The sequence below is a fragment of the Dipodomys merriami genome, unplaced genomic scaffold (genome assembly GCF_024711535.1).
Source record: "Dipodomys merriami isolate MVZ:Mamm:240054 unplaced genomic scaffold, mDipMer1.0.p SCAF_11, whole genome shotgun sequence".
NCBI lineage: Eukaryota > Metazoa > Chordata > Mammalia > Rodentia > Heteromyidae > Dipodomys > Dipodomys merriami.
The window spans coordinates 14,659,501-14,669,994 of record NW_027202382.1 but is presented as its reverse complement, the minus strand read 5'-3'; the positions used below and the strand labels follow the sequence as shown (position 1 = coordinate 14,669,994).

Here is a 10,494-nt window from a genome sequence, read left to right as displayed (position 1 = left end):
TCACATATTCTTACTAGCAGAAATCCTGGACCCACTGCACTGCCCTACCACTAAATACTATCTATGTACTGTAAGGAGGCTATAACTTGTATATCTGTCTGCTTCTAAGAGATCTAGTCCTAGACTATGAGTGGCTGATCCTTTACTTTGTAATGAGATGAGGTGGTAGGCAAAGAATATTCCAACCAGTAAGAGATTGTTTGGCCAGGACTGCAAGGATAGGGGATAGGAGTTAAGGTGGTTATCTTAGGAATCCTTTCTTCATGCTATTTTTTATCCTTACTATGAACAGTCTCTCCTTTTAATCAATACATTCTAATTAGCTTCTTCAAAATTTATCTTCAAACTCATCACTTCTAGAAAGCCTTCCTAAATAAACTTTATGCCATTTGAAAATGCTTTCAGCACTTTTCTAATTTTATTTTCATTAATATCATGGTAACAAAGGAGTGCCAAATAAAGCTAATAAGCAGAAGGACAGAAGTTTCCAACCTGAAAAGAAGAAACTTCCTGGACACCAAAGTGGATCCAATCATCAAGAACAAGGGCCTTCAGCTTGCTCAGCTTATCCAGTGGGTTCTCTACCACTTGAGCAATGCCACAAGCCTGGCCTGGCTTTTTGCTGGTTATTCTGGAGATGAAGTCTCACTAACTTTTCTGCCTGATCTGGCTTAAACCTTGATTTGTAATAGAGCACCTGACTAATATTCTCAAAGTTCTGGGTTATACACTCAATACCACACACACTTGTACACACAGACACACAGATTTTCCTTAATAATAGAATATTATGAATGTGAGTCATTATGCAGCTGTTGTACATTGAGCAAATAGACTTGGAAGATCTGGGGTGGGAAAGGAAAGATAAAAGGAAAGAAAGGGAAGGCATGAAGGCAGGCAAGGGGATAGAAGGGAGGGAAAATGGATTAGGATGTTGAGAGAAAGCCAGGTGCTGGTAACTCATGCCTGTAATCCTAGCTATTCAGAAGCTGAGCTCTGAGAACATGGTTTGAAACCAGGTTGGGCAGGAAAAGTCTGTTATCTCCAATTAACCACAAAAAGCTAGAAGTGGAGCTGTGGCTCAAGTGGTGGAGCTCTATTTTTGAGCAAAAGAGCTCAGGGACAGTGCCTAGACCCTGAGTTCAAGCCCTAGTACTGGCACCAAAAAAAAAAAAAAAATATGTTGAGAGACTATGTAGCAGTAGAAATCTCGGAATTAACTTGAAAGGCAGAATTACAAATAACTTTCACTTTCCATATTACACATTCTAAATCACCTGATGATTTTTATAATAAGTATATGATAAGTTTTTATATATGTGTACTGATACTGGGGCTTGAACTCAAGGCCTGGGCTTTTCCCTTGGCTTGTCCCTTAGCACTCTACCACTTAAGCCACAGCTGCACTTTCGGATTTTTGTGGTTAATTGAAGATGAGTCCCATGGACTTTCCTGTTCAGGCTGGCTTCAAACCATGATCATGAGTAGCTAGGATTACAGGTGTGGGCCACTGGCACCCAAGGTGTTGTTTTTTTTTTTAAGGCAGCAGTGGTACTTACTAGACACACTATGTTGAAAATGAACTATACAACTTGTCGGTGGGGATGGGAGGAAGAAACTAGGAGAGAGGGAAGGAAGGGGTGACATTGTCCAGAAAAAGAAATATACTCATTACCTGACTAACATAACTGTAACCCCTCTCTGTACATCACTGTTATAACAACAAAAAATAGGTTGTTTTTTTTTAAGAAAAAGAATAAAAAGGGACTGATTTAGACTGTTTAAAGAAGAAAACAACAACCACTGCTTCCCAACACCAGGCAGAGTAACCACCAAGAACCCAAAATTTTGAAAGAAATTACATCAATCAAAATGCATTATATTCATGAACTGATTTATTGAATGGTAACTCCTTTTCAAAACTTCTTAAAGATAATAATAACAATAAAAGTATTTGGAATTGGGGACTAGGAAGGTGGCTCAGTGGCAGAGTGCTTGCCTTGCTTGCTTGAGGCCTTGGGTTCAATTCCTCAGCACCACATAAGCAGAAAAAGCCAGAAGTGGCTGGCGCTGTGGCTCCAGTGGTAGAGCACTTGCTTTGACCTGAAGAGCTCAGGGACAGCACTCAGGCCCAGAGTTCAGACCCCACAACCAACAAACAAACAAAAAAAAAAAAAAAAAAAAAAGAATTTGAAATTAGTGAGGAAATGCTACAAAAATAAAGTGCCAGAATTCTTAAACCCATAACAAAATGTGTTAAAGTCATTTTAGCAGGGTGATTGGAAACACAGGAAATGCCCATTGTATTCATGGCCAGGATTTCTGGAAACAGGTCTCTATAGTGACAAGAAACTCAGAAAATAAACAACCTTTTCCTGTGGCTCCAATAAATTCCAAGAGGGCCACTAATCAAGAAGCATTGAAATCTTAAAATATAAGTTGTCTGTGTACATTTTTATAGTACATGATATATATATATATATATGTATATAGATAGATAGATAGATAGATAGATAGATAGATAGATAGATAGATATAGATATAGATATAGATATAGATATAGATATATATAATGTACATTTGGGCAAGGGTAAAAACGACTTCTGAGAGGGAAGACCACACTGGTTGAAGAATAAGAATGGATGGGAAATATTTTACTATATTCCCTTTAATACTTTCAAATTAACACTTTCAAGTTTAATCATTTCAAATACCAAGTTTATGTAAATTAAATATTTATTCAGGTGAACAATTTTAAAAAGGAAAAGATGGTACCCAAATAAGAAAAGCACACGTAGAAACAGAAGTGCAATTTAATCTAAAGAAAAACAAGTAAACAGTAATAGAGGAGTAGCAAATAGAGAATAAAGATGAAGACTATATCCTGTTCTGCCTACAACATCAAACCCAAAGGACTTCTTGAAACCTAATCACTCACTGGGCATCTGTATCTTGACAGCAGAATTCCTGGAATAGTTTCCAAATCTCCACCCTTCCTGACTCAAAATAAGTCACATTTGGAGAAGAGACAAAAAGCTGTAATTAAAGCAGGTTCAGAGAGAAGTTTCTTACTTACAACACTGGGCGGCAGCAGTGGGCAAGGGCTTCCTCTGGCTTTCTTCTTGAATAGAATACTAGAAGCAGAAAAGGGGGAAAACATATATAAGAGGCCCAAGTAAAAGGAGAAGAGGCAAAAATCACACCTCCCCCCTCCTTTTTTAAGTGTAATATCAAGAATAGAAACACAACATCCCATTGCTTTTTTCCTATGTGACCCTGATATATAGGACAGACTCTGTTACTGTGTTGGCCCAATGAGACAGGCTAAATCATATGGAAATGTGGCTATTTTGATCAAGTGCACCAGCCCAACCCTTCCAGATAGCTGTAAAAGGCTTGTGAGTATTTCACAGGTCTCTGAGTTTTTCTTCAGCCAATTTCCCATCAGGGAAATTTATGTGCCTTATCACATTAAACACACTATGTAGTCCAATAGATACAGAAAATTTATAAAATTTCCAGTGCACATCATGACAAAAATGCTTAGAAAATCAGAAAGAAAACAGAATTTCTTTAATCTAATAAAGGACATCTACCAAAACTAATGAGAAACATCATGCTTTACACATGGACCATTCTCTTTAATATTCATTGTCCACTTTCTGTTAAAAATTGCACATTCCAAATAAGAGAATAAAGCAAGCTCAGGTGGAGGGATGGTCAACTGAGAGGACAAATGAGTGTGAATATGGTCAAAGTATTTCATGTGCAGGTATGAAAATAGAACAATAAAATCACTTTGAAACTGCTTTAAGAAGGGCAGGATAAGGGAGAGAGAGGGGTTGATAGGGATACACTGTATGTATGTATGGAAATGTCATAATAAAGCCTCCTTTGTACAACTAAAGTGTGCTAATATAAATCTTTTTTAAAATATTGTGTATTTGATATCCTTTCATATTCATAGGTTGTAAGACATCCTCAAAATCAAAATCCACTGATAGAAACATACCTATTCAGGATGCTGAAATCAGAAGAATCATAGGTCAAGGCCAGATGTGGTGAAAAAAAGTCCACAAGACCTCATCTCAAATAATAAAAAGTTGGGTATGGTAGTGTGTCTATCATCAGAGCTACATGGAAAACAAATAGGAAGATCATGATCCAGGCCAAAAGTGAGACCCTACTGAAAACATAACTAAATTAAAAAAAAATGGAAGTTTTGCTCAAGTGCTAAAGGAGAGCACCTGGTTAGTAAGGATGAGGCTCTGAGTTCAAACACTAGTACTGAAAAAAAAAAGAAAGAAAGACAGAGGAAGGAAGGAAGGAAGGAAGGAAGGAAGGAAGGAAGGAAGGAAGGAAGGAAGGAAGGAAGGAAGGAAAGAAGGAAGGAAGGAAGGAAGGAAGGGAGAAATCAATATGTGGTCAACCTCCTTCTATAAAACAGCAAAGTATCTACATGTAATTTATGCACAGCTTTTTATTTAAACATGTCCAGATTACTTACAATCTATAATGTAATGTAAAATCTATGTAAATAGTTATTAAACTGCATTGTTTATGAAATGATGATGACGAAAAAGTATCTTTTTATGGTTAAGTGTGTATAGTTCACTTGAAGACCACAGGTTTGGCTTATGTGAGGATTCAATCCTTAGTACCAAAAGAACACACACACACACAAAAACACAGAACTACATGCTCTTTACAGGTGCAACCTTTTTTTATAAATATTTTCAATACAAGGTGGGCAGAATCAGAGGATGTGGAGCCCTTACATACAGAGCGTCAACTATGCTGGATTTCCTAGGTAGTCATCAAAAACAAGGAAAGTATGATAAAAATGTCATAAGCAAGAAGAACCTAAGGAAACATGGCAACTATATGTAATAGAGTAAACTAAATGAGATCCTGGAACAACAAAAAAATGACATAATATAAAAACTATAGAAATGTTAATAAACTATAAAGTTTTAGCCTTATTTATTTATTGATTTCCTCACCAATTTTTTTTGGGGGGGTCAGTCCTGGACTCAATGCCTGGGTGCTGTCCCTGAGCTTTTTTGCTCAAGGGCAGTGCTCTACCATTTTGAGACACAGCACCACTTCCGGTTTTCTGGTGGTTATTGGAAATTAATCTCTCCGACTTTCTAGCCTGGGGCTGGCTTTTAACTCAGATCTAAGCCTCCTGAGTAGCTAGAATTACAGGCACTACTAGTTCATGTCTGTAATCTGAACCAAACACATTATTTTTTTGGCAGTATTGGTGGTTTGAACTTAGGGCCTTGAGCTTGTTAGGCTAGTACTATATAAGTAAGCCAGGACTCCACCCGTCTTTTTTTTTTTTTTTTTTTTTGTCGGTCATGGGGCCTGAACTCAGGGTCTGGGCGCTGTCCCTGAGCTCTTCAGCTCAAGGCTTAGTGCTCTTGTGGCTAGAGCCACAAGGCCACTTCCAGATTTTTCTGCTTACGTGTTGCTGAGAAATTGAACCCAGGGCCTCTTGTATGCAAGGCAAGCACTCTACCACTGAGCCACCTTCCCAGCCTGTCTTTCATTTTTTATTATTGAGACAGGGTGTCACTTCTCACTCAGTACACACCTGAGCCAGGATCCACCTCCTATGGACTTCCCATTATTGCTGCAATCACAGGCATATGTCATTGTATTCATCTCCCCTTCTATGGACACTTTGCTATAGACTTTTCTGCTAGACTGGCCAGGCACCACAATCCTCTAATATAGCTTGGGATGACAGGTTCACCTCACTGTACTCAGCTATCATTAAGAAGGCAGTCCCATAAATTTTTCTGCCAGGCTGGCCACAAACTGCAACTCTCCCATTTTCTGCCTCCTAAGTAGCTAGGATTATAGTTGTAAATCACTGGATCCCAGTTCACAAACAATTTTTTTTAATTTAATTCCTCAGGACAACATATAGTTCCTGGGATCCTCCCTGTACAAGCTATAAAGGATATGAGATATTCCTCATTTCTCCATACTAAAAATAAGATAGCCAAACACCAGCGGCTCATACCTGTAATCCTTGCTACTAAGGAGGTTGAGATCTGATGATTGTGATTCAAAGCCAACCTGGACAGGAAAGTTCATGAGATTCTTATCTCTAAGAAATTACTCGGAAAGCGCTAGCATTGGGCACAAAGAGACTCAGGACAGCACTCAGGCCCTGAGTTCGAGCACCAGGACTGGCAATAAATAAATAAATAAAATAAATAAATAAATAAGTGTAGTTCCTACCTCATTATCAGCTCCAAAAGCATTGATTTGCTCCAATTTATAGGTCCAATATCTGGCTTCCTCTTCTGGTATATCTACCGTAAAAATGAAGAAATTGTATCAACCAGTATAGTTCAGTCATCAGCAGATAATACTTTATTTACTCAAATAATGAATGTAGTTAGAAAGGTGGCAGTATTATATAACTTGATTCATGCTATATACATTATCTTGAGTCTCTATAAAAACCAACACAAATGCCAAGCACAGGTGGCTCACACCTGGAATCCTAGTTACTCAGGAGGCTGAGATCTGAGGATCCCAGTTCAAAGCCAGCCTAGGCAAGAAAGTGTGTGAAACTCTTATCTCCAGTTAACCACCAGAAAACCGGAAGTGGTGCTGTGGCTCAAGTGGTAGAGCGCTTGCCTTTAGCTAAAGAGCTCAGAAACAGCACACAGGCCTAGAGTTCAAGCTTCACAACCAAAACCAACAACAATAACAACACAATATACTACTATTCCCACTGTTTACATTAGTGCAAAAACTAGCAAACAATCTCAAGCAACGTGATAAAATAAGTTAAATTGTTTATAAATTATCATCAAATAGACTTACCAAAAGGCAACTCAAATCTTGTATCAAGCAAAATCTTATGAGGAGTTGGGTTTTTAGTTCCACATATCTCATCATTTTTCATTAATGTCTCTGCTTCCAAGGTAGACCACTCCCCAGGCCCTTCCTAGGGAACAAAGATCTAAGATTAAAAATTAATCTTTTTTGGCTCCCTGAAGAGCCAGGTGATTTTCTCTTGAATTTCCTCCTCTGGGAACTTCTGAGGGCTACTCACATCCTGATAAGGCAAACATACCACTGTCACCACCTGCCACTGTACTTGGCTTCTGTTCTCCCATAAGGCAGGGAGGGCACTTTCTTTGGGCTCAGTTTTCTGTGCCCAATGAGCACAAAATTTCCACAGTACCAGACTCTAAGATCAAGATTTAATCAGAAAAAAAGGTTTAAAAAAAATCTTGATCTGTGTGGTTCTTAATGATTGTGCCACTTAATGATACATATCACTGCTTCTTATTAGTAAGAGTTACTGACATTGCTAGATGAATAGAACTGAACAAGGGCAGCAATGAAAATGAACTGTTATATGCCTGGACAGTGTATAGACCTATACAGAATTAAGGGAAATAAAGAAAATAAGTAGAAGAAACATCTTCAACTTATCCCCCGCAAATCAAAGTCCTATTTCATGTTAACGTCAAATAAGAATATAGCAGCTTCTGCCTAAGTATAAAGTAGCTATGAAGAAAATGATACTGAGTTATGCTTTAATCTGAGAAAGTAGAGTGAGAGTTCCATTTGGAAATAATGCATGGAGACAATATGAATGCCTAGTGCTAAACCTAGAAGTTCCTTAAATTTATATTATGTTAAATATAGAAGAGATCCGAAGACAGTTATATGGGGATTGGTGATTCAGAGAAACTAAGCAAAAAATCAGATCCAGTCAAGTAGCTAAGGATATTGAATGAGATTACTCCTAGGAGAGTTCATAGAAGAGACATGTCCAAGCACATATGAAGACTAAAGTAGTACTCTGGCTCTTCTGAGATCAGCTACAGAGTATAGGAAAGAATACACTCAACACAATCCCCTGATCCTCTGGGTAAGGTTAGGATAACATGCCCTCTATTAGAAAAAGAGTAAATCTGATGCATGTATCAGTTGAAGAGAATCCAAGGTGAAGAAAAGTGAGGGCTACAACCATACCTCCAATCAGAGAGCACACTGACCTCATCTGACTGACGAATAGTCTTCAGAGCAATCCACACAGTCCCCACCATTGTATCCCAGATCAGTCCTTTGTTCCATACCTCCACACTCAGACCCAAGTCTAGACGACTGATCTCACTAAAGAAAAAAAGAAAATTTTTGAGGAAAGCCAGGTAGCATAAAAGAAACTGCATACCATTTTGCTACCTTGAACACATCATTATCATGATGACACTTTCATAAAGGAAAAGCAAAATGTCCCTAAATAGTAGCTATAACCATTCTTTAGAAAGCTATGTAAGGAATCATTAGGAAAAGACCTTTGTAATCAGAGGTGCACTCATGTAATCCCAACATTTGGTAGGCCAAGGCAGGAGGATTACTAGTTCAAGACCAGCCTGAGGGCTGGGAAGGTAGCTCAGTGGTAGAGCGCTTGCCTTGCATGCCTGAGGCCCTGGGTTCGATTCCTCAGCACCACATAAGCAAAAAGAAAAAAGCCGGAAGTGGCGCTATGGCTCAAGTGGTAGAGCGCTAGCCTTGAGCTGAAGAGCTGAGGGACAGCACCCAGGCCCAGAGTTCAGGCCCCATGACCGGACACACAAAAAAAAAAAACAACAAAAAACAAGACCAGCCTGAGCTATGTAATGAGACCCTATCTCAAAAAAAGGTGGGGGGGGGAGGGTCAGGCACTAGTAGTTCATGTCTGTAATCTGAACCCAGCTACTCAGGAGGTAGACAATAGTCACATGGACTTTTCTGTCCATCCTGGCTTTGAACTGTGATCCTCAGATCTCAGCCTCCTGAGTAGCAAGGATTACAGGCACAAGCCTGTAATTATTTTTCTTTACACTTCTGTATAGTCTTGAACACAAAAGTTTATGGACCATTTCTAGGCCCTGAGTTCAAGTCCCAGGACATACAAACACACATACACAAACACACACACAAATACCTAAGTAGGACTGAGGGCATAGCTCAGCAGTAAAGTACCAACATAACAAGGATGAGGCCCTGAAAAAGGGAGAAGGACAAGGAAGTTTGGAAGAAGAGAGGGAGAGAGGATCATATCAATAACTCTTAGCTCCCTTTCTACGTCTCTGCTCATTCATTCTTAGTCTCCTTTGTCCCCTCCTTAATGCTGCTGCTTTCTAAGCTCTATTCCTTTTATTGTTGTATATATCCTCTCTCTAATCATTCTAACTATTGTATATATCCTCTCTCTAATCATTCTAACTATACTTATGACTCTGATTTACCAATGTATTTCTCTAAACCAAACTTCTTCCCTAATTACCAGGCCCAAGTTTCTACATATCTTCTATATTTCTCAACGAACCATACTGTAAGGGCCTCAAATATCAACTTGTACATAATTTGTCTTATATTAATCTTTAACCTGAAGAGTAGCAATATAACTGACCCAATCACAGCAAACATTGGTTCTACTTCAACATCTAGCTACCCTTTCCTCTCTATCCCTTCTACTGTCCTTAGTTGTAGTCTCATAACCTTGCCCATTACTCATCAGTACCTTTTAAATATTACAACAAAGCTTCTTAAGTAGTACTTTAAGAAACAAGGCATAGCTGGATATAATGATAGATAGCTATAATGTCAGCACTCTGGAGGCTCTGGCAGGAGGAGCAGATGATAAAGTTAAGGCCAGCTTGAATTACATGGGGGAATCCTGCCCCCCCCAAAAAAAAACTGAAGGAAAAGGAAAAAGAAAGAAGTAATGTAGTTGAAAACCCAAAAAACTAGAAGATTTCTCCATAAAAATAATATTCAGGGCTAGGAATGTAGCTTCATGGTAGACTGCTTGCTAGCATACATAAAGCCCTGGGTTCAAGTCCTCAGTACCACATAAAGAGAAAAAGCCAGAAGTGGTGCTATGGCTCAAGTGATAGAGTGCTAGCCTTGAGCAAAAGAAGCTCAAAGAAGTGCCCAGGCCCTGAGTTCAAGCTCCAGGATTGGCAAATAATAATAACAATAACAACAATAATAATATTCACTGTAACATTTTATACTATTTAATGATAATAATTAAAATAATACTAATAATCAGGCCTATGTCCCTGGAGTTGTGCTATAAAAATATGAAAAGAGATTTCAGTTCATTTTCAAATTTCATGTTCTCCTTTGACTCCCTTAATGTGCACCCCCCCCCAAAAAAAAAGGCTTTTAATAAAGATAGACTTTTATAGGAAGGAAACTAGCATTTAGAAAAGCTCAATATTTAGCATAATCCTTCAATTATTCTATACTCTTTTCCCTTTTCCTAAATAGAACTGAAAAAAAGCTTTTCTTCAAATTTAGGAAAAAGCGACAAAAAACAGATCAAGGATTTAAAGTCAGAGGTTAAGCAGGCATGGGGCAGAGAGTATAATCTCAGCATTGACGATAGTGAGACAGGAGTATCTCAAGTGCAAGAGCAGCCTAGGACACACAATGAGTTCAAGGCCATGCTGCACTAAATAA

At 38.5% G+C, this 10,494-nt stretch overlaps 1 protein-coding gene across 5 annotated transcripts in view; it reads right to left on the bottom strand.

Moving 5' to 3' along the window:
* Positions 1–10,494, bottom strand: part of Unc13b (unc-13 homolog B) — a 174,449-nt gene that overhangs the window by 113,444 nt on the left and 50,511 nt on the right. For all 5 annotated transcript variants that reach the window (XM_070009369.1, XM_070009371.1, XM_070009367.1 and 2 more), the window contains exons 4-7: positions 8,037–8,154; positions 6,850–6,973; positions 6,256–6,329; positions 3,077–3,134 (exon numbers count right to left, since the gene is read on the bottom strand). In XM_070009369.1, the coding sequence (XP_069865470.1) occupies positions 3,077–3,134; positions 6,256–6,329; positions 6,850–6,973; positions 8,037–8,154 (374 nt within the window). The remainder of the gene's footprint in view (positions 1–3,076; positions 3,135–6,255; positions 6,330–6,849; positions 6,974–8,036; positions 8,155–10,494) is intronic.